Genomic DNA, 25,187 nt, shown 5'->3' with positions numbered 1-25,187 from the left:
CACTACCAAATGTAAAATAGAGAGCTAGTGGGAAGCAGCCGCATAGCACAGGGAGATCAGCTCGGTGCTTTGTGACCACCTAGAGGGGTGGGATAGGGAGGGTGGGAGGGAGACCTAAGAGGGAGGGGATATGGGGATATATGTATATGTATAACTGATTCACTTTGTTGTAAAGCAGAAACTAACACACCATTGTAAAGCAATTGTACTCCAATAAAGATGTTAAAAAAAAAAAAAAAGAGTCAGCCTGTCCTTTGAAGCTTTGAAGCCCGGCATTGACTTCTCTCTACTGTGGAAGTCCTAGTTGACATCTTTCAACAGAAGACTCTTTTGTCTACATTGAAAATCTGTTGTTTCGTGTAGCCGCTTTCGTTAATGATCTCAGCTAGATCTGCTGGATAACTTGCTGCGGCCTCTACATCAGCACTTGCTGCTTCACTTTGCACTTCTATGTTATGGAGGCGGCTTCTTTCCTTAAACCTCATGAGCCAACGTCTGCTGGCTTCAAGCTTTTCTTCTGCAGCTTCCTCACCTGTCTCAGCCTTCACAGACTTGAAGAGAGTCAGGGCCTTGCCTGCACTGGGCTTTGGCTTCAGGCAGTGTCGTGGCTGGTTTGATCGTCTATTCAGACCACTAAAACTTTCTCCTCAACAGCAATAAGGCTGTGTTGCTTCCTTACCATTCGTGTGCTCACTGGAGCAGCACCTTCATCTCCTTCAAGAACGTTCCTCTGCCTTCACGACTTGGCTGTTTGGAGCAAGAGGCCTAGCCTTCAGCCCGTCAGCTTTCCATGCGCCTTCCTCTCTCAGCTTCAGCATTTCTAGCTTTTGATTTAAACTGAGAGACATGCGACTCTTCCCTCACTTGAACGCTTGGAGGCCATTGCAGGGTTATTACTTGGCCTTATTTCAACATTGTTGTGTCTCAGGTAACAGGGAGGTCCAAGGAGAGGGAGAGAGATGGGGGAAGGGCTGGTTGGTGGAGCAGACAGAACACACACAATATTTATTGATTGTTGCCATCTTGTATTGGTGTAGTTCATGATGTCCAAAACAATTACAGTAGTAACATCAAAGATCACTGATCACAGATCACCATAACAAATATAATAAAAATGAAAAGGTTTGAAATATTGTGAGAATTACCAAAATGTAACACAGAGACACAAAGTGAGCAAATGCTGTTGGAAAAGTGGCACCAATAGACTTGTTCGACGCAGGGTTGCCACAAACCTTCAATTTGTAAAAAATGCAATTATCTGCAAAGTGCAAATTGCAGAAGTGCAAAGGGAAAGAAAACGAGACATGTCTATACTTTCAGCATTTAAAAATAGAAAGGAGGGCTTCCCTGGTGGCGCAGTGGTTGAGAGTCCGCCTGCCGATGCAGGGGACATGGGTTCGTGCCCCGGTCTGGGAGGATCCCACATGCCGCGGAGCGGCTGGGCCCGTGAGCCATGGCCGCTGAGCCTGCGCGTCCGGAGCCTGTGCTCCGCAACGGGAGAGGCCACAGCAGTGAGAGGCCCGCGTACCGCAAAAAAAAAATAATAAAAAATAAAAATAGAAAGGAAAAAAGGTGATTTATTTCTTGGTGATGGGCTCATATTAACCAAACTGATGTGAAAAACCAAAATGCCAATTTGTTGATATTCAATGGAAAACTATAAAATAATCACACATGCATGCACACCTACACACCCAAAGTAGCTGTTATTGAGAGCTGGAGGGGCTGTGGAAATGAGAGAGAGGGGCCCAACGCGGCTATGGAGGGACTGGTCTGGGTTTAGAGCAGGCAGACAGCCTTAAGCTTTTTGTGTATGTTTCCTATTTTGTTCACTGTCATAAGGATAGCTCTTCTGTGGTGTTCTGGAATTCCTAGTGCTTTTTGTGTAAATGTACTGTTTGCCACAAAAGCAATATGACACTATTACCTAAATTATCATGTGGAATTGCTTTTATATTAATATTCTACACTTTAGTATCTTGTATATTTTGCTATAGTCATGTAATAAATAATAACCCTAATGATCTTTCTTTTGTTGTGTCTGTATTGGAACTTGTGCCTGGGTGTTTTATGACAGGACTAGTAAGGTATTGGCTACAATGTTCTGTTATATTAAAGGACTGAGCATTTGCTCAGCATGAGCTTGCTATTATGGAATTGAAAATTAATATTCTAGTAAAAGAAGCTTTTGTGTATTTTGATTTAGTTCCTTTGCTAAAATTGTAGGTTGCCTTAAGTATGTTTTAAGCATTCTCCCTCCACCTCCTATTTCCACATCAGTTTGTCTATCATGTCTTATTTCTGTCTTGTGGGGAGGGTAGAAAGCACAGGCTCCAGAAGCTGACAGACGTGAATTTAAAGAGAGTTCTGGCAGGCCTGGAACAGGGTGACCATAGACAGATTATTTAACTTTTTTGGATGTGAACTTTCTCATTTATAATTAATTTGCCTTTATTGTGAATATTCAGTGAGCATATATAAAGCAACTACGTAGTAGGAGCTTTGCAAATAGTTCCCATTTCTTTTTTTCCATCAAGTTTATAACTAAAGAATTATTAAAACAGAATTAGAATTAGAAAAGATCCTTACTGGCTAACCATTAAATTATTTTGATGTGATGAAGTGTACTGAGAAATGTTTTTTTCCCAAATTTAGAATTATGTTTAAACATTTTGATATAAAGTCCCTGCAGTCTTTTTACAATTCAGTTCTTTCATTTACATGTTGGAAACTTGCTGTATTAATTCATTTACTTGCAATCTGGAGGATTTTGTTTGTTTAATATCATGAGAAATTTCTGCCCATAAATTTAAATATAGTGAACATCTTAGTTCAGTGAACAGCAATGTTAGTGTTATTATTTTAACTTATTCTAAAATACTTTCTTTTTGTCAAGTTTTAATAACCTGAGAATCTTATAGTTTTAATTTTTCTACTGTGTATGACTATATTAAATAAATATGTGTATATATATAATAAACTGCAGAAAATATTAATATTAAAAAACAATTCACTGTAGAGCTTAACAACACTTTCTGTAAAGCTATTTTCTTTGACTTGGGACCAAAACTCTTTTTGTCTATACTTTTAATGATTACTTTGGGAGCAAAGGGGGAAATGGTTGACACTCTCTAGGAATGCTTGTTTGTAGTTTTTTCATGGTTTAAAATAATTAATACCTGCCTTTATTTTCTGTTCTTTATTAGTGCTTCTATCGATCTTCCCCGGATGACTGCATGTATGTTTGGTGCAGTCTTGATGTCATGCTGAGCAAACCTTATCTTAATGTTACTAAGAGACCCTTTTTGTTACATGGAAACAATGGCTTGATATTTATTTTAAATGTTCTGTGAATGTAGAAATTTTTCCCAGGCTTTCCTGATGGGTGGAGACATAGTATATAAAGTGGTGTTTACATACCTTCCAAGAGGTCAAGATGTCCATGCAAAATCTTGTTTAAATGTTCATCACCATAGAAACATATCAGTTTATTGTTAGAGCTTTTGTAAATATATTGTAATTTTCACTTCATTGATGTTCAGTACAGAGCATTTAATGTGTAATTGACCAGCACCAAAATTTGGTGTTTAGCCTTTACTAGCTTATTTAATCTAATTTAAACTGTTAAAATATTGAGATAGTTGTAATTTCCAAAACAATACTGGTATGAAACTAATGTAATTAATTATATAGCTTACTTTTCTTAAAAACAAGATGATGTTTCCTTGACAGAAAGAAAGTACTTTATTTTGATGTTTTTTACTAATACACTGAGTGTTTATTGCACTATGATTTTAATAAAAGGGATGGAGTTTCATTAAGGTAAGTTAGATTTATGGTTTTGGGGAGGGGTTAAGACAAGTATTCATAAATATATTACGAAGTTCATGAAATCCTAGTACTGTATGGCATAGTATAAGCATTCAGAATTGTGTGAACAAGTACAACTGTTGATGATAAGTAATTCTTATAGTTCTGTGATCTTATATTCAGGAGACTTTTCTTAATTTTTTAGGTGAACAATGGGAACCTTCTTCCACTCTGACAATGTTTTGCTACTTTGTTGTTTGCAGGGTATTTCAGTAAGTTATTCTGACATCTGGCACATCTTTTAGCTCAGTGTATGCAAGAATGGAGTTGATAGGGACCTTCCCCTTGGGGCTTCCTAGCTCCTGATTCTGACTCTTAATGGAAAAATGAGCAGTAGGCATATTTTTTTGCTTATATGCTGTCCTGCTGGTGATTAATGGTAGTGATAAAAGCTCTCACAATGCTTTTCATTACTTTGCAGACAGAACCACATACAAAAGTTCAAAAAGCTCACACACTACATGCCACAAAGCCTATACTCTTTAGGCTTTGTAATATTTTACTAATCTCAAGAAAGGTAGTGATAATTTGTATATTTTTGGCACTCATACGAGCCATTCAATGCCAGATTAACAAATGAAGTTTCTGATTATTTATAATCCCTTCACCTCTCTTCTCTCTATTCTAAAGTTGTTGAAGGTAAAAAATCTGCCACGTTGCATTTAATGAAAAGATTTTTTATTTTTTTCTGTTGGTTTTGCTAAAGCTCATAAATATGATATTTAATTGATTTCAAGTTGGGCTGATTTTGTCCCATTTAATCACAAAAAGGGAATAAAAATAACAAAAGGAAAACATAATTGTCCTAGCCTCCTAGTGGATTAAGTCAGTATAACAGTTATTTCTAACTACATCAGTTATCTTCAATATTTCATAAACAGGTATAATCATATTCCATAATTTTGATGGCTTGCTCTGTGGCAGCCTTTTCTGTTATTCCTAATTTAGTCTTCTTTAAATTTAGGTTAAAAACTGAAAATGAGCAGATTTCTTTTTATGAGTTGTTATCTTTCAAAAGAAATGTTGATCAATTTGAAATAAATTTTTGAAGAGTTCATATGCTTTGACTACAGAGGTTTATTTGTTTAAATGTTTCTTATTTGTCTGCTTAAACATGTGAGTGTACATTTTAGACATTTTTTCCTTGATATTATTTACATATTTATAATAGAAAAAGCAACCTCTTGGAATGATAATATTGATAGCTGTTTCCTTTTAGAAAGACTGTTCACATATACTTTTTAATCACATAAGAGATTTATTTGGGGCTTAGTTTGTAAGTATATGTGGATAAATATGTGGCTATTTAACTTCATTGTCACTTTTAGACTGGTTTATACTTAGGTTGCATTTTAAATGCTATCTATTTTTCTTAATGAGAGAATGTATTTTTTCTATGTAAATAGAATGGAGTAATTCTTAAACTTAGTAATAGATTTCTTCTCTTTGACATAAATGCTACTTGAAACACTAATCTATAGCATGTTAAAAGAGGCTAATCTAGAGCTATAGCATGTTAAAAGAGGCTAATCTAGAGCTATAGCATGTTAAAAGAGGCTGTTACTTTAACCAGGCTGTTCAAAGAATTTTATGTCAAGGTTAAATTTAGGAAAATGACCAGAAAGTACTTGAGAGTACAGAGAGTACTTAGATTTTGATAGAAACAGAGTGTTAGTAGTCTGCTGTGACCTATATGGTAACCATTAGCCATGTGTGGCTATATAAATTTAAAATAACTAAAATTCAGTAAAATTAAAAACCAGTTCTTCAGTCACAGTAGCTACATTCTAAGTACTCAATAAACACATATGGTTATTAGCTATGTTAATGGATAGCACAGAATAGAGCATTTATATCATCACAGAAATATCAGTTGGACAGCACTGTTCTATGCTATTTAATCATAAATAATTTGTTCTTTTTTCATCTATAATTAGTTTGCACACTATCTAAACAGCAGAAAAAAGAGTAAGGCCCAACTTTAAGGATATACTTATGCAGCACCTCAGTTAGAGGTGTACTCCCAGTTAGAGAGTGGTGCTAATGAGGTTTGATTTTTTTTTTAAATTTTTTAAATTTTTAATTAATTTTTATTGGAGTACAGTTGCTTTACAATGTTGTGTCAGTTTCTGCTGTACAGCAAAGTGAACCAGCTATACATATACATACATCCCCTCTTTTTTGGATTTCCTTCCCATTTAGGTCACCACAGAGCACTGAGTGGAGTTCCCTGTGCTCTACAGTAGCGTCTCACTAGTTCTCTGTTTTATACATGGTATCAATGGTGTATACATGTCCGTCCCCATCTCCCAGTTCATCCCACCCTCCCCTTCCCCCTTGGTATCCATATGCTTGTTCTCTCCATCTGTGTCTCTTGCAAATAAGGTCATCTACCATTTTTCTGGGTTCCACATATATGCATTAATATACGATATTTGTTTTTCTCTTTCTGACTTACTTCACTCCGTATGACAGTCTCTAGGTCCATCCACGTCTCTGCAAATGACCAAGTTTTGTTCCTTTTTATGGCTGAGTAATATTCCATTGTATATATGTGCCACATGAGATTTGATCTTCATTGTTTGTTGTTGTATTAATGCATCTGTTTCCCAGGTGCAGGCCTATACCTCTGTTAGTAAGTTATGACTAAGAGTGGCATGATCAGATTTGCATTTTGAGAAGATCACATTTCCATGCGATGTAGGCACCAGGTCAGGGAGAGACAAGAGTGTGGATGTAGGACTAGTAGCTAGGAGGCTGGGGTGTTCACCAGATAGACGTTGTGGCGGTAGGAGGAGAGGTGGAGGAACTTGAGTCATAGTTACGTAGGAGAATCAAAAGGACTTGGTGTTCGACTGGACCAGGGTCCAGGGTGTGTGTATGTGTTCTGGGGAGAGGTGGGGTGCATCAGGAAAGGAGGTGACAAGGATGTTTCCAGAGTGTCTGGCAAAACAACAAAGTGGATAATGGTGCCATTTATTGAGGTATGTGACACTGAAGGAGGAGCAGGTCTAAGGGATAAGATGATGAATTTGATTTTAGAATTCAGTTTAAGGTAGCTGTGAGATATCTAAGGCAAGGTGGCCATTGGGATGTATGGATCTTGGCCTCAGGGGTAATATTTGGACTAAAGGTGTAAACTTGAGAGTCGTTGGCCACGTGAGGAGGCAAGATCATCCAGGGAGGAAGAGAGTCTATCTGGTAGACCATCTTCATCAGAATTGACTGAGGAGCCACTTGGTACCAGTACTCCGGAATTGACAAGCCCCTTGGTAAATCTGTTCCATGCTAATGTTTGAGAAGCACTGATACAGCTTGTGAAAAGATGAACATCAAAGACTGTGCCATCGGAGAAAAGGGGTCTGAGATATTTTCCTTTACCGAATGAAAGAAATAGGAATGGAGAGAGAAATCAAGGGATAGGGGAAGGGAGCTGAGGGGACGTGTAGGCCACCCAGCTGTGTCTTACTAAGGGAGAGGTAAGGTCAGCTGTAGTTAAGAACGTAGGCCATGAAATTAGGGTCAAGGAGACTGGAACACGTTTACAAACCTTTGAGGGAATTATTAGCCAGAGATCAGTATAAGGATTGCCGGGTAACATTGAAGGCCTGTAGTAGCAAAAGTTTCTCATGATTTTGTAAATTTCTTTAACAATGCTGAGAATTTGGAGTGAGCTTCCAGGTGGAATTAAACTGCTCTGCTGGAAGTTAAAGGGGCCAGGAATGCTAGAATATTATTGATACTGAATTATTAAAATATACTCCTTCGCTATGGGGTTTAGACCAGTGAAAACAAGGCTGATTGGAGGGATTGGGAAGATCAAGGGAGGAGAGATGATCACGATGAGGACATAGAGCTAGGTTAGCGCTAGGTTAGCGCTAGGTTAGAGCTAAGTTAGAGCTAGGTTAGCGCTAGGTTAGCGCTAGGTTAGAGCTAGGTTAACGCTAGGTTAGCTCTAGGTTAGAGCTAGGTTAGCGCTAGGTTAGCACTAGGTTAGTGCTAGGTTAGAGCTAGGTTAGAGCTAGGTTGGGGCTAGGTTAGAGCTAGGTTAGCGCTAGGTTAGAGCTAGGTTAGCGCTAGGTTAGAGCTTGGTTAGCCCTAGGTTAGCGCTAGGTTAGAGCTAGGTTAGCACTAGGTTAGAGCTAGGCTAGAGCTAGGTAAGCGCTAAGTTAGAGCTAGGTTAGAGCCAGGTTAGCGCCAGGTTAGGGCCAGGTTACAGCCAGGTTAGAGCCAGGTTGGAGCTGGGTTAGCACTAGGTTAGAGCTAGGTTAGCCCTAGGTTAGAACTAGGTTAGAGCTGGGTTAGAGCTAGGTTAGCTCTAGGTTAGAGCTAGGTTAGTGCTAGGTTAGAGCTAGGTTAGAGCTGGGTTACCGCTAGGTTAGAGCTGGGTTAGCGCTAGGTTAGAGCTAGGTTAGCGCTAGGTTAGTGCTAGGTTAGAGCTGGGTTAGCGCTGGGTTAGAGCTGGGTTAGAGCTGGGTTAGCGCTAGGTTAGAGCTACGTTAGAGCTAGGCTAGAGCTAGGTTAGCGCTAAGTTAGAGCTAGGTTAGAGCCAGGTTAGAGCCAGGTTAGTGCCAGGTTAGAGCCAGGTTAGTGCCAGGTTGGAGCCAGGTTAGAGCCAGGTTAGCGCCAGGTTAGAGCCATGTTAAAGCCAGGTTAGCGCTAGGTTAGCTCTAGGTTAGAGCTAGGTTGGAGGGCTGAAAGATCGGAGGAGACTAGGAGGCTGTGAGCTGAGGGGCAGCTTCACCGTTTGAGATCTCAGAGGTGGGCCTGAGAGATGATGGCGTCTGGTTAGCTGTGTGGGCGGCTGTAGTAGCATGCAGGTCAGGTTCATTATGAGCGTGTATGGTACTTAGGGTGGAGGGGATGTGGTGAGAAGCTCTTGTGAACTGGGTGCTCATGTGTCAAGAAAGATGGGATTGTTTCTTCTAGGTCTGTACATGGCAGGTGGCAAAGATGGGAAAGAGTGACAAGGTGGCATTAGAAGGTGGTATAAATTTAATTGAGAAAGACAAATGACATGCGAATTCCCGAGCCTTGGAGATTCCAAACACAAAGGCAACAGTTTGAGTTATTACAGTTCATCCTTACTAGGCACCAGACATTGAGCTCAGCATGTTGCACATATTGACTCATTTGGTTCTGATAACAACCCATGAGGTAGGGGTGTCATTAATAAACTCATTCTACAAAGGAGGAAACTGAGGCACAGTGTGGTTTAGGCATTTGCCCAGGGTTACACAGTTGGTCAGTGATGGAAACAGGATTTGAGCCCAAGTTGTCTGTTGCTAGAGTTGGGGCTCTTAACGAGCTTATTATACTGTCTATCTCATAAACTGAACTTGGATTTTTTTTGTGTGTGTGTGTGCAGTACGCGGGCCTCTCACTGCCGTGGCCTCTCCTGTTGCGCAGCACAGGCTCCGGATGCGCAGGCTCAGTGGCCATGGCTTACAGGCCCAGCCGCTCCGCGGCATGTGGGGTCTTCCCGGCTCGGGCCATGAATCCGTGTCCCCTGCGTCGGCAGGCAGACTCTCAACCACTGCGCCACCAGGGAAGCCCTGAACTTGGATATTTTTAAAAAGTTTTTCTTATGGGTGCCAAACTCTTGGATGTTTATTATTGTAAGAAAAAAATTGAAAATTAAAACAACATTAGTTTGTTCTCCTATTTTTTAAAGTCATATACATCCACTCTAAAAAATTTGGAAAATATAACAAGGCACCAAGTATACAAGAAAAATAGTTCCCCGTAACCGTAGTCCTAGATAGGACAGTTCCTTTCAGTTGGTCTTGCAAGGCTTGCTGTACATTGTCACTTATAAGACCCCTTCCTGCTTCTGCTCAGGGAGAGGGAGCTGTAGCCAGACTACCAGTGGGTTGTCTCACTCCCCTTCACAGCTCAGACCCCAGACACTTGCCAGCTGCCAGGTCATGGGGGCCCTTATTTCTCCTTCCTGCCTATGGCCTGGGTGAGAGGATTCACGGCTTGATCCTGGGGGTCTTCTTGTAGCCCTCAACCCAACCTGTATGGGCCCTTGTTTGTTCTTACCTAGAAAGCCGTGTGAGCTTTCCATTCTTGTTGCCCAAAGCTTTCCAGAACTGCAGAGGTCTGAGATTTTATGGTACTTGCAAGCTGACAGGTTAGTTTGCCAGACTCGCAGACTCTGGTTGTAGACACAGACTTCTGGGTCAGAGGCTTCATTACTTAGCGTGCAGGCACAGGAGCCTCCTGTTCCTGTCAGTTCCCCAGGACCCCGAGCCTCATGGGGGTGATGTGGCCCAGGTGGGAGCTGTGCCCACGGTGGGCTCGTGTCATGGCTGAGGAGCCCTGCATTTAGGGAACCCGCATTATTTGTAATGGGGTGCAAGCAAGCCTGCCTGCCCTGTGCTCTGCGGGGGAACCTTCTCTTTCACACCGTACGGTAAGCAGACCTGCCTCTACTGTAGAGGTACCATCTCTGTCTTCCAAGGCTGTTTGCTGTACAGAAGTCTTTGAAAAGACAGTCCAGAATGAAGACTGCCCCTGCCTCTGCTTGTGAGATGCACAGAAGTGGGAGAGAGACCCACGGAGCACTGCCTTCCAACACAGACAGATTTGATGAAAAGCAAATTTAACTGCTAAGAAATACTTCTTACCAAAATATCAGAGGAAGTGTGTAAATCTTATTGGTGATCGGTTTCCCAAATTTATTATCATTATAACACTTAAACTTATTGTTACATTGTAATTACTTAATATAATAATTATAACATGTATTATTAAAATGCCCGTTTTTTGGACATCAGGTCTCAAACAGTTCCAAGTAGCACTACTGTTTAGCTCGTACATCATAACACTTAAGACACGTGTTACATGTTTTGAGAGCTCTGATGTTCCCATGGGCTGGTCAGAGACATGCAGGATTCGGGCTCCAGTCAGAGGCAGGAAAAGACAAAGGTGAGGGCGTGTAACACATGCACTCCAGAGCCTACTCTTTTTATCTGTTTTATTTATAGACTTTCCAGATAATATTTAATGTGTGATTAAAAGGTTCTTGCTTAGAAAGAGAGAAAGAGAGAAAAAATCAATGCTAAAAGGTAGTGGTCATGTTTTGGTATCCTAATGGTTTAAATGTGTGAAGTGTAGGTTCAGAGAGTTCTTCAGTAAGTAGGAGTGTATTTTTTAGTAGTGCATTTTGTGACTGTTCCTGTTTCATCTCACTTGAGTAATAGCTACTGTGAGATCTAATGTGTTAAATAAAATACAGGTCGTCATCACTCTGGTTTACCAGCCTCTGCCTCCCTTGCTATGAGTGTGTAAGGTGCCCTGACTCTTCCATTTGAAGACACATTTTAACCTATCAGGGGCAGTCCTGGTAAGGCTGGACTAGGAAGAAAAGACCACTTCAACTCTGAGTCATCATTTAGGGCTGGGAACACTTTGGCCATGGCTTTAGGACATTTCCTTTCCTATTGAATTTGAGGAACTGGGGTGCTATGATTTAAGTGCAACCTGTTTCTGTAATTCAGAAATTAGAAAATAATATTTAGGGCAAAATTGAAATAAGTCTATGTTTTAGATTTTTATTTATAGTTCATATCTTTAAACTTTTTTTAAAATTAGTTAATTAATTAATTAATTTTTGGCTGTGTTGGGTCTTCATTTCTGTGTGAGGGCTTTCTCCAGTTGCGGCAAGTGGGGGCCACTCTTCATGGCGGTGTGCGGGCCTCTCACTGTCGCAGCCTCTCGTTGCAGAGCACAGGCTCCAGATGTGCAGGCTCAGTAGTTGTGGCTCATGGGCCCAGTTGCTCCACGGCATGTGGGATCCTCCCAGACAAGGGCTCGAACCTTTGTCCCCTGCATTGGCAGGCAGACTCTCAACCACTGCGCCACCAGGGAAGCCCTAAACTATTTTTAATATGGAAGGAAAGATTACGTGACTTATTGAGAAACATGGATATACTTATAATTTTGTTGTGTTAGATGTTGTAAATTAGTGCATTACAGTATAAAATATCCACATGAATCTTTACATTTAGGTACAGGTTCAATCATTTGATGACTTTTTAAGAATATGAGAAAGTTTTGTTTTTTGTTTTTGCCTTGTCCCGTAGGTGTTGAGTTTAAGTCTGGCCTCTCGTTTGGCCCTGAGGTCAGAATTTGTTTTATATTTAAAACAGAATTGTGCCTGATGATTCTTTATTATATTCCAGCCTCGTGGATTTAATGAAAATTCTATCTAATGTGGAGAAAGGGATGATATTTAATTGATATAAATACTATCCATTTCCACAGTTTCTAAGGCTGGATTACCACGAGGAGTTCTTCGTCTGGGCACTAGAGGGCTCTGGAGGCTGTGGGGAGCTAACAGAACCCCCGTGTTCTCTAGTAGATGGTGCTTTATGCTTTCACCAAGTTGGGTGTTCACAGAACTGTTTGGCGGTACACCTTAATTAGCCTTATATTCCCTTGATTAGCATCACAGATAAAAATTTGTTAATCTACTTTCTTGGTGGAAAGTGTTAGGAAAGTAATTGTTTAAAATGGTTCTGCAAAATGTTTTTATGAAGAATTGTTTTGGTACTTTATTCATAGCTTAATGGTGTTTTACATAATTTTGAAAAGTCACCCTAAACGTTACAAACAGTAAACAGTTAGTGTTTTTTGTCCTGCTAATAAATGTAAATTTCCTCCCCTTTCAAAGAATTTTTATGCTTTCATATAGACAGAAACCTAATTGTTCATGTGATGAAATAAAATATTAAAATTATATCTTTATTATATTTTTCAGGGAATCCGAGCCCGAATTTTAGAAACTCTTGTCATGCTTATTCTTCTGGCCTTGCTTATTCTTGGGATAGTGTGGGTAGCCTTGGCGCTCATTGACAATGATGCTGCGAGTATGGAATCTTTATATGGTAAGGGTTGACTTGTTTAAACCAGTTTCTCTAGTGGAGACTACAGTTTGGAATATAATTACACATTCACTTTTTAAAACATTTTAATAGTTCTTTGTATAGTTAATCCTTGTTGTTAATTTACAAAATTAAGAAGACTTTTGACATGTTTAAGGAAAGAAATGAATGTTTGTGTGTTTCTTGTATGTAGAATGAGCAAGCAGCATTTCAGATTCTTTTTCTTCCTTTGGTTAATTAGTTTCTGTTCTTAAAATTCCATGGAGGCTCATTTTCTCCCTCCAAACAGGTTTTGCAAAAGGGTTATTTCCTGTTCTTGTGTTTTAGATCTTTTTATTGTACAATTTAGAAATTATATGGTTTAGTAGACTCAAATAGGCAGTTATGATGTTTACTGTACATTAATTTATAGTCAGTCTATATATCAATGTATGGTATTTTGGATGCACTAAAATATATTTACATTTTTAAATAGATCTCTGGGAGTTCTACCTACCTTATTTATATTCCTGTATATCATTGATGGGATGTTTGTTACTTCTCTGTAAGTATTTTTCTGACATAATATTGATAATAAAGTAGAGTTGTTCTGTGTTCTAGAAAATTACAGACACGTTTCCCGATGAGATTCCTTAACAGCTTGGAGATTTTTTTAAAAGTTGGCCCTTAACTTTTTTTGTATGTTCAAGATAAATTTTGATAAACTGAAACCTTGAAATAATAAGATACTTTTGTTTTTCTCTAAAGAAAGCCTCTTCCACAGAGTTGGAAAGAGAGAGGGAGGGGGAGGGAGTCAGACATGCACGTGCCTCCCCCCCATCACGACACTAGCTTCTACTTTGGAATGGTTATGGTGGAATTCTTTACGATGGATTGGCAGTCTTTTTTTCACAATTTGTTTTGTTCTACTTAAGGCATCTCAACATATCTCAGAGATGTTATAAGCAGATAAAAGTAGGTAAAAGGATGTAAGGTTATAGTTGTCACTTTCGGATATTCTTGTCTGATACTTGATTCAGTTAGTACTTGAAATTTAGTCTGTTCTCTGGTTGGTTTTCTTTAATTTCTTTTAAGTGAAAATACTTATTATTATTCAGCTGCTAGAATCTGGCATATCCTACCCCTCCTTTAGTCTCCTTAAATATAGGAATGCCCGTCGTCTGTGCACGAACCCCTAGAGCTTCTCTAACGGTGACATTGAGGAGCCCTGTGACAAAACACTGCGAGAACCTAGATTGGAAACAAGCGTTTTCCTACAACAGCAGTCTTTGAGTTTGCTTTATTTTGGGCTAGCAGTTTCTCTCCTAACTCTGAAGTGAGCTTTCTCTGTTCTGCAGTGTGCACTCCAGTTGGCCTCTCCCGCATGTTCACAGTCATGGGGCAGCTGTTGGTGAAGCCAACAGTGAGTATGATGTTGTAAACCATTTTGTTTGTTAAATAGACATTTTTACATTTGAACATCTTTTAGGTTCTAAACTAGCATTCAGAAACAGAAGAATATTTTTACGTGTTTATAACCCAAATTGTTATTGTTTTTATTTTAATCTTTTTCACCTTTGGAAACCAAATTTGCTTTTGCTCTTAAAATACTAACTATAGGCACTCAGCTAGAAATTCTTCTAGCAAATTTGAAGGCAAAATGTACAGATATTTACAGGTATTTTAGGAGCCCGTTATATCAAATGGTAACTCTTTTGTGTTTCAAAGTTTACTATATATATTCTTTGACTTACAAAGCAGTTATTTTCTGAAAATTTGTCTGCATATTATATCTTGATTAATTGAATTATACCTTTCCCTTTAATCTCAGAAATGCTGTATATTCATTTAAAAATAATTTTCAGTTGGTAGTAGTTTTGATGATTTGTCCCTAAGTTACTTGGGCTCTAGCTATTTTGTCAGATATTTAATAAAATGACAATAATTCTTACCTGTAGCTAGGAAATTGTCACATTATTTTCATGGATCCTCATTGCCTACAAGCTCAAGTCTAAGCTATTCACATGATACGAGGCCTTTCACACCTGTCCCCTGCTGAATTTGCCTGTAGCTGCCCCTGCCCCCATTGCTTCCATGGTGACTGATTCTAGCCAGTCTCACAGCTGACTTGCTGTGCCCAGAGCAGCCTGGATTCTTCCACTTCCCAGGCATGTCGAGGGTCTTTCTCTCGCTTCTGCCTCTTACCTGCTTCAGCCACCTGACAGTCGCCTGAAGTCCTGGCTCTGAGACCAGCTGCATTTACTACCTGTCTTTGACCCTTGCGTCACTTCTTCTTTAAGCTAAAATAATCAAGCTCCTTCCACTGCATTTCTCATATTCCCCTTTATATTTCACTAGTAGTATTTATGAAATTATTACGGTTATATGTTTTTCTTCCCTATCAGCATAATTCATCAAGGGAAAAAACTGAGAGCATATCGTGGTAGACATTCTTTTAGTAAATGCTTGCTTAATTTTAAAAGTTTTTAAATAATCTTTGTGTTTTTAAAAAATAAAAATGGATTTTTTAACCTGCTACATAAATGTACACACACTCAAATACAATACATGTTCTATTAAATCTTGAAATGTACTTCCCTCTTAAAGAGGTTTTGTGACACTGCATCCATTTAGTTTCTTCCTAATTCTCTGGATATTTTTTTGGTGGTTGTGTTTTTGGCCTCTCCATTTCCACTTCCTTCCCCCTAAACTAGGCAAACGTGTAAAGTTCTGTCCTTGGTCTCCAGGTGCTCTTCTCTGTTTCCCTGAGCACCTCTGCCGCTTCCACATCACTTCCAAATGTCTCATTCTAGTGAGAAAAAGATAGTGCATACAAACCACAGTGTACTTTAAGTGCTATAATGGAAGGCCCTATGGAGCTGAAAACTCGGCAGATACAAAATCAAACTACGTATCTCCCCTCCCCAAGCTTATTTTCTCCCAAACTTGTCTATTATTAGTAACATCTTCAAACTTTTTAATGTTTGCCTCTTTTCTTGTTCCTAACATCCAATAATAATGGTTATTTATTCAGTAATTAAGTAGATGCTTTATGCTTGCCCTAAGTACTTTATTTACATGCATAATTTCATTTAATCCTGATGACAAACCCATACGTTAGGTGATGGCATTCTTATTTTATGGTTGAATTATCTGAGGTTCAGGGAGATCAAGTAGCTTATACAAGATCACGGATCTGAGAGGATGAGGCAGGATTTGAACCCAGAGGCTCTTTTCAGAGCCCGGGCTCTGGACCACTCCTTGTTCTGCCATAAGCTCCAGAGTCATTGAGCAACTTTATTGCTAAGTGTACTTTGTACCTCTCCACCTGTATGTTTTGCTTGTCATTTCCTCTGAGCAAAATGCCTTTCCTCCTTTTGGTAAATGAAGCTATTGGGTAAGATGCTACTACCATCAAAACCATTTGCCAAGACTTTTTTCTTCCCAAATAGAAGCTGGGAATCTTTCTTCTTCTGAACTTTTGTTAACATTTTATTTTAGCTTCAGTTATGACGTTACTTTCAATTCTATAATTTTTTTTTTTGACTTTTCGTATCTCTCCTGGACACTAGAATATAAGCTGTTTGAGGTCAAGGACTAAGTCCGATCCATATTTAGGTCCCCATCAGCCCAGAGTGGCTAAGAGCACAGGCTTTGAAGACAGATAACTTTGCTTTGCCAAACCTTTGTTTCTTGGCATATTACAAGATGCAGCGAGAGCAGTCTTTTTCACAGGGTTGCTGTAGAATCAAGGGCATGAAGCACACCAACCCTTACACAGTGCAGATAATATCCCATATAATTGGTTACTGATTAGTGGGGTTTTTTGGTGGTGGTTTTTACTCGTGTTATATACTGTGGTAGTGAGTGGTGTGTATGTTAGCACACTATTTTTCTAGGGTTCTGTCTATAGGATGGTTTTCATAATACCAGTGTTTAATATTTGTGGAAATTTTTTAGTATATAATGATGATGTAAATGCAAAGTATTGATGGTAGTGATTTAGTTTATGGATTTCTTGTTTTACACATTATGCAGGTTAATGTAGATGAGAAACCAGTGTTGGACTGGGTGATCTATTCCTCTGGCTCTAAAATACTGACTTGGGCGTAGAGATGTTACTGCATTTAGCTTTTTGGATGTTTAGAATTCATACATTTGTGTGCCATTGAGAGAGTTGCAGAGTTCTTTAAACTGAAAAAAATCAATTTAAATGTATGTAGATTTTGTGATAATCAGCTTTTGATATGCTTAGTTATAAACTAAGAATTTCTACTTAATTTGCAAGTAGAATAGTTTGAGCATTTTTAATTTAGATTCCTAGTAATTTGAATGGTTATCTAAATTATAGGCCAAATAGCCTAAATATTCTCGTAAGCACTACTTACATAATGTATTATTCAATGGTTTGATGTTTAAATTTAGATTCTTGAAGACCTGGATGAACAAATTTATATTATTACCCTAGAGGAAGAAGCACTTCAGCGACGACTAAACGGTATGTATTTATTACATATTTAGACCAGAATAAAAAATTATTTAATTCAAAAAAGACAGATAATTGAGGGAAAAAATACAAGCCTCTCAGTACCTTGTGCTGTTGCCTGAGGCCAAGATGTCAGAGAAACACGTGAACTTCCCAGGCGAGGAGAGGTTTACTGAGGAGTAGCGGCACTTTGGTCAGGGCCCCATCTCTCCCAGACTGATCGTAGCTGTAACCAGCAGAGTCGGTTCAGTGCTGAGATGCTGGCCACTGAGGTACATCCCTCTTCTACCAGATCCTAACGTATTGGAAGCATTATGACGTGTAGTGGCTGAGGTTCTGCAGATTTGCACGTTGTCTTAGTGACTGTAGTATCCCTTCCTCATGTCTCTCCTGTTGAAATCTCTAATGCATGGTAAAAAGCAGTGTTTCTCTGACACTAAGGGACCAAATTAGACTCTGTTGTACTTAGGAACTTTGTTGTCATTTGGGGATGCTGTTCATTGTTAGCTGGTAACCATGTAAGCATGTCAAAGATTTTAAAATTTAATTTTTCATTACTGATCATTTTTGGCTTCAAATGATGAACCAATGAAGAAAAGAGTAATGACAGTTTAACAGAGAAATGACATAGTAAAATTTTCTTTATTTTACTCAAATGAATTTCACCCTGCACTATTTTCTCCTACAAAGTTTTTTTTTTTAAATGTTGAAAACCTAACCACCAAGATCAGATTATTAATAGCTAACCATAATTCAAGAGTTGGTATAAAATGGAAGATTACTTTAACTGTGAAATACTGAGAAATGGGAAGGAAAATACCTATTTTCTTCAGTTACAAATAGTGAATTTAAGTCATCAACCCAAAAGTGTTGATAACATTTAGAACTTTATTCTTAGATCAAAGAATTTCAGGTTGTATCTATTCTAGAGAATTCTCGTCAGTAATAATTATATGCTTTGATACTGATAACTTTTAGACTGGAACTACAGGTATCTTTTATTCTTCTAACTTTATTAAAGCTACTTTAACATATAAGCCTATTTAATTTAAGAATTATAACTTTAATCAATACAGTCAGCTTTATCATATTTCATTAAAGTAGTTAATATTATAATGAATTTGTCTTAGTTAGGTAATCATGCCGCTATGTAGTAAAACATGCCTGAATCATAAAGAATACATGTCCAGCTGCCTCCTGCAGTATGTGGGGCTTATGTGTCAGCCTAGATGTATACTGGTTCTGCCTTACAGCTCAGGAGCCTAAGATCTAGGGAGGGTAAAACACACTGCTCTGTGAATTAAAAAATTTGAATTAAGTCTAATCAAAATAAACTTCCACATATAGCCTTTTCTCACTTTGTCCTTCAGCAATGGGGAAAAAAAAGTCCCTCCAGAATCTTTCTAGATCCTTGGCTCCTCACATCAAAAGTGGTTCGTTATATCTAAAGAAATTGAAAAGGAGGACTTCCCTGCTGGCACAGTGGCTAAGAATCCGCCTGTCAGTGCAGGGGACACGGGTTCAAGCCCTGGTCCGGGAAGATCCCACATGCCGCGGAGCAACTAAGCCCGTGCGCCACAACTACTGAGCCTGTGCTCTAGAGCCTGCGAGCCACAGCTACTGAGCCCGTGTGCCACAACTACTGAGCCCCTTCGCCTAGAGCCTGTGCTCCGCTACAAGAGAAGCCACTGCAATGAGACACCCGAGCACCGCAAAGAAGAGCAGCCCCTGCTTGCTGCAACTAGAGAAAGCCTGCGCACAGCAACGAAGACCCAACACAGCCATAAATAAATAAATAAATAACTATATTTTTTAAAAAAAGAAAAGAAATTGAAAAGGAAATACTTGCCAGAAGTTTAAGGTATTATATAATGAGGCAAAGCCAAAATAAACAAAACTCTCCAGCTAGCACAATAATGTTATAGTTTGTAGACGATTAAGGATGGTATGATAGCTAATGCTAAGTGTAATTTTATTTTCTGCCGTTTTGGGAAGCCATGCACTACTTCTGACTGCTCTGTTTGTAGGTTGTCATTAAAATCTTTCCAGTGAGACTCTTTGTTGGGATAAATGCTGTAGTTTTGCTGTTTGCTGTTGGTTAGCACTATGGACTGTTTCCCGTAGAAAATAGTAGGCTTGTAACATAAAGCGTTCTATGGCAAAATGGACATTTTGACTAACAGAGACTAAGAATTGTGAGCTTCAGTAAAGTATATTTATCAGTGTGTGCAGAGGAAAAAAACCAAGATGGAACAAAACTGTATTTTATGATTTGCTATTTTTTAAGAAAATATAGATCATGGGAGGTTAGTAATGGAAATCATCCCATGGACTTTATTTTATTTTTTAAAAATTTATTTATTTTTGGCCGCATTAGGTCTTTGTTGCTGCGCGCAGGCTTTCTCTAGTTGCGGTGAATGGGGGCTACTTTTCCTTGCAGTGTGTGCGCTTCGTTGCGGTGGCTTCTCTTGTTGCAGAGCACGGGCTTCAGTAGTTGCAGCACACGGGCTTCAGTAGTTGTGGCATGTGGGCTCTAGAGCACAGGCTCAGTAGTTGTGGCGCACGGGCTTAGTTGCTCCGCGGCATGTGGTATCTTCCCGGACCAGGGCTCGAACCCGTGTCCCCTGCACTGGCAGGCGGATTCTTAACTACTGTGCCACCAGGGAAGCCCCCCGGGGATTTTATTTAGTACTGTGTCAAGTGTATTTTGTTGTAACAGTTATTTTATATTTTAAATTATTTTTAAAAAGTGAAGTTTTAACTTTTTTACTCTGGGCTATTAAAAAGAATTGCAGAATAGAGTAAAAGATTTTTAAAAATACAGATTACAGTGGTGATTCACCCCAGAATTTGTGATGGTGTTTGCTAAGGCACACTGAGTGTGCTTTCTTGGATTGCTTGGGCTGTGACGCGCATCGCATGAATCTTGAATCTTGGGAACATCTGCATGGTTTGCTGTGATCCCAGCTTTACAGTTATCTGGAAAAAAACATGATACTTAGTATCAAGAGGTGCTTTACTGTGGGACTAACACTATTTTTTTTCTGGAAGATAAGATGACTCGTTGTGGTAGTTATTATATTCCTGGGGTTGGGTTTTCATGCCTGGTGTTTAAATTATCAGTGTAGCTTTAGGATGGGCTGCCTGCCTGTGACTTCTCCATTGCTTCTCGTTGACACTTGATGGTGCTAGAGGCTTTGTTCTTGTTAATATTATTGTTATTTCATGAAATACAGTAATAAAATAAAGCTAACGGGTATACTGTTATCAAGAAGCCATCCTGTTACTAGTCTGCTCCACTCTTTCTCCTCCCTTTTCTGTTTACTGCTCATCTTCTTCTAAGCACCAGACATTGTGCAGGTGAATTTAGAACCTGAGTCTCAAGATCACGGACTAGTTAACTGAAGAACAGGAAAAGAAACGGTGAGGCTCTGTGAAGGTTGTGTCCAGCGCTGAAAGACTTGGAAAGAAATGGAGGGGAGTTGTATGGGATCCTGGAGCGGGAGGGAGCCCGAGCGCCACGCCATCTGGCTAAGCCCCCTTCTCTCACGTCCACCTACCCTGGCAAGAGTAAAGTGACGTCCCCAGAGCTCGTGCGGCTCTGGCAAGACTCCCGTGCCTTCCCACTCTCGGCACTTGGGACCCGCGGGGATAATGGGTGCGTTTTGCTCTTTGCCCCTTTCTGCCGGCTGGCATGAGGAGCCTGGGGTATGCAGTTCTTTGCATCTCAGACTCTGTGTTCCCCATGTCTCTCTTTGTCCCTTTTCTGCCCCAATTTCCCACTGTCCCCTAGCTCGTGAACCTTCTGCTTTAGCACTTGGAGCTGAGCGCTGACTCGGCAGCAGAAGCCTGGATGCTCAGCCTTCGCCCTCTTGCTTGAAGAACCGTGCTTCCTCGGGAGCTCCCTCGGTGGGGGCTCTGTTTCCCCACAGCCCGCGTCTGCTCCTCCTAGAGCTTGGCTGGCCTCCTCTTGCTCTCTTTCAGACACTTTGAATGTTGCGTCTTTGGACCTTGACCTGATTGACGCCTTCTCCCCTTTTCAGGCACCTCTCCCACCCCAGGCTGTTCCTGCGCCCTCCTGGAGGATGTTGTTTTATCTCCTCATTCATGATCATTCTCTCTACAACACCTATCATAATTCTTGGTGCTTTCAGTGTCCCAGTACTCTGGGAGCTCCTTGACCTCTCTCTTCCAATGATCTCCCTCAGCTGCTCATTGCCTGGGATTATAACGCAGGCCTTGTCATGAGCGGGAGCTCAAGTTCTTGCATAATCTCAAAATCAGTCGTCCTCCTCTCCAGCTCTGATTTTTCCAGCTCACTTCCCACAATTCTTCAGTATTGAGACTTAACGTGTCAGTTATTTATCCTCATAACTTTTCATTACCAGCCCCACCCTTTTCCATCATACCCTTGCTTTGTCACAGTTTAAATTCCTGGGCCATCATTATAACCAGTCCCTTGTTATAACCGGTCCCTCACGTGCACCCTCAGTCCCCTTTCCCTCTCACTTTGTGGTACTCATGCCTGGCGAGACTCCAGCCTTGCTTCCAGCCAGCTCTGGATGTCCTCTGTACTCACGTCTGTTCACCTCTGACCATGACTGCCTGGCCTTTCTTTATGTGCATGACCGTAGGTTCTCCTCGATGACTATTTGTATCTTCTCTTTTCTCAGACCTTCTTCACTATCACTCTCAGATGATAACTTTGCTTCCTATTTTCTTGAGAAAATAGAAGCAATTATGACAAAACTTGCCCGAGCGTCTCCCTTCGTGTGGATTCACCTGCCTGCAGCTGCCCCTGCCTGTGCTGCCTTTTCTCCTTACACTGTGGCTGGATTGTCCCTGCTGCTGGCTACGGCTGGCCCTCCCCTGTTGCACTGGACCCTGTCCCTTCTCACTGATTCTAGGACAGAACTCCAGCCGTTCTACATTTCTCTTACAGAATCAGTTTTTCACCAACTGGATCATTTCCATCAGCATAGAGAATTACTGTGAGTTTTCTCAACAGAATGAAAGACCAAGTGAAAGAGAGGAAGGAAAGGAAGGAAGTGTCAATGAAAAACTAATCAGTTGATCTAAGAAAGAAATGGAAAAGTTTATTCAAACCAAATTGAGGATTATAACTTGGGAACAGTCTCTCAGAAAACTCCAAGAACCGTTCCTCCTCTTAGAGGTCAAAGCACAGTTGTGTAAGTTTTTGAGACAGAGGGCTGTCTGTATTATCAACAGTTTATACAATCCAGACCTACACATACAAAGTGAGTAGTGGGTAGTGGGTCATCGTAGTCCTTTACAGGGTTAAGAAGGAAGGTTATCTCCTAAGGAGTCGTCTTGTTGGTGCCAGGAGAACGTTGCTCTTTATGGTTGAGCAGGTATTTCTGCAGATGGGGCCGTGTGGTCAATGCATAGTGCAGATACATGGTGCACAGTGTGGGGAGAGAGGTGGCCAAAGGGCAGAGAAAACTTTTTATGTTAAATTTTTCCTTGACTTGCCTTAGAATACAAATTTTTATTTCCTCAGAAGGAAGGGAAGCACATCAATCTATCTTGACCTCCTACCCGCTCCAGCTCACCACCTCATTGCTTTCCCACTTTTATAGTAGAACTCCCAAGGGTTGTATTCTTGTTGGCTTCATTTCTGTGCTTTGAACGTTTGGCTTTGAACTCACTTCTGCCTCCACGACTCTACGGAAGTGCTGGTGCTAGGCTGGCCACGAGTTCAGAGTCCTCGTCTTACACTCCCCTCTCCTGGAAATAGTTTTACTCCACTTGGTCTTCAGTTTGCTGCACTTTCCTTGTCCTTCCATTTAATGGGCTGCTGCTGCTCAGTCTACTTTGCTGGGTTTTCTCTGTGTCCATTCCTTCTTCACACGGGACTGCTTCAGGCCGCGGTCCTTAACTTCTCTTTTCTGTTTGCCTGCCCTCTGGTTGTGTCCTGTGGCCGCATGGCTTTATACCACCTGTGTGCTGCTGACCTCCAGCTGTGTAGATCCAGCTGCCTAGTAGACACTCCACGGGGCTCATTGGCATCTTGAACATATCTAGTCCAGGATCAACTAATTCCGCCTCTGTTAGAGTGGACCCATCCCTGTAGGTGGCAAATCCATTCCTCCAGGTGCTCAGGCTAATTCTTTGGCATCGCTTTCTCTTAATTCCCATGTGGATTCCTTTGCAAAGCTGTCAGCTCTCGCTTCAAAGCCTCTCCAGCATCTGACCACGCCTCACCACTTGCACTGTCACCACTCTGGTTTGAGTGGCCGGTCACCTCTTGGTTAGATTCTGTAGTTTCCTGGTGGGCTCCCTGCATCCATCTTTGGCCTTGTGAGTCAAGGAGAGCGCTTGAACATGTAAGTCAGATCTCACTTGTTGGCTCCCAGTCTGTAGCTTCTGCATCCTCTGGCTTCCTCTCCTGTAGCCTCCTTGCTGTTCTTTTCTCATGCGGGCTGCCCCGCCTCTGCCTCCTGCCTTTCAGGTCTTTACCTAATGGTCCCCTTCTCGGTGGGCTTTCCCATGCTGTGAGCCTTGTGGCTGTGATTTCGTAGTGCCAGGCCCACCTCCACCCTGGCACTTCTTTCCCCTTTCCTGCTTTATTGTTTCTATGGCACTTTCCAATCGCTGACATGCTGCTCACTTTTCATATATTGCCCATCTCTCCACCTGGAACAGGAACTCCACAGGGCAGGGATTTTTGCTTGTTTTCTTCCTGATCCTCTGATACTGCCAGACATGTGGTGGGTTGGTAGTAAATATTTGTTGCATGTGTAAATGGATAGATGAAAAACACACGTGGTGGATGGTTGTCATTTTACTATAGATGTGAAGAAGGAAGAAGTAAAATTTGGTGATAGCATAAAACACAATCACATGGAAGAGTATTTAGGAAAGCCCACAGTAGAGACCTCTGGAGACAAACCAAGATTGAGGGGCTGGAGGACTGTGTGTGCTGGGTGTTAGTGAAGAAGCAGAAATAAGGTGATTTTCCCCTATTGTTAAGCCATGAAATGGGAGCAATCACAATCCATTTCTACTCCAGGACCCGTGAAGAGTAGCCCAGCAGAAAGTCTCATCACATTAATCGTGGTAGAAAATCTTTTGTAATTCCTTCCCAGGATTAGGTTATATATCTATCATTAGCCTGTTTAAGTGTTTAAGTTATGCAACAGAATTAATTGCAATAATTAGCTTTTGTGTGTATAGCCTATGGGTGTACTGGGTACCTTTAGAAGCACCATAATGAATAGGAATTATTTTTTGTTGTTTAAGTTCAAACCCTTCACAGTTCTTTTAATGTAATTTATTTAAAAATATTATAGCCTTTGAACTTAATGATTCAATTCAGTTTTGTTAGGTACTATTTTCATCTTCATGATAAAAAGTTAGTATATCACTTTTGGTGGCAGTTACTTTCCTGCTTCATTGTAATCTTTTTTTAAAGCTTTTTCTATTGAAGTTGATATTGATTCTTTATTTTTAAGAGCATAGAAGATGTACTTGTTTCATTTTTACTGAGGGTCATGTTGCAGTACCTTTGTATTCTGAAAGGTAAAGGATTGAAGAAAACGACATATCTGAATTTTTTGTGGAACTAAGTGACCTGTCAGAAGCATTTTGTCACCATCAGTCCTTGAATCTTGCTGTTTATAACAAAGCTGAGTTTGCCAGGCAGTCTATGCTTGCTTTAGAGTTCTAGCATCCTGTCGGAAGCTTTCCCATTGTCATTGGCAAGACAGTTAGCTATATGATGTCTTTCACATAACACCTTTAATGGTATAAGGAAGCTTATGTTGGGTTTTATCTCATGTCTGCTATGTTACTTTCATCTTGACTTTCCTTAGGCATTCTTCTGTAGTCTAGCAATGGTTATTCTGTTGGTTATACCACTGAAGTGAGACTGTCTCAGATTTAGCAGACTCTGGCCCACTTCGAGAAATGTTTGGACTTAGTTAGACAGGCTGAAGGTG

General features: G+C 40.3%; 1 protein-coding gene across 1 annotated transcript in view; it reads left to right on the top strand.

Annotated features, from left to right (window-relative positions):
• LMBR1 (limb development membrane protein 1) overlaps window positions 1–25,187 on the top strand; it is a gene marked incomplete at both ends in the record, with an annotated part of 149,775 nt that overhangs the window by 65,636 nt on the left and 58,952 nt on the right. The window contains 4 exon segments of the mRNA XM_079711811.1: window positions 12,638–12,764; window positions 13,237–13,305; window positions 14,099–14,163; window positions 17,166–17,238. Coding sequence (XP_079567937.1) covers window positions 12,638–12,764; window positions 13,237–13,305; window positions 14,099–14,163; window positions 17,166–17,238 — 334 coding nt within the window.

This window comes from Hyperoodon ampullatus, assembly GCF_949752795.1.
Source record: "Hyperoodon ampullatus genome assembly, chromosome: 9".
NCBI classification, from domain to species: Eukaryota; Metazoa; Chordata; class Mammalia; order Artiodactyla; family Ziphiidae; genus Hyperoodon; species Hyperoodon ampullatus.
The sequence above is the reverse complement of the archived record's forward strand: the minus strand, read 5'-3'. Positions and strand labels throughout refer to the sequence as shown.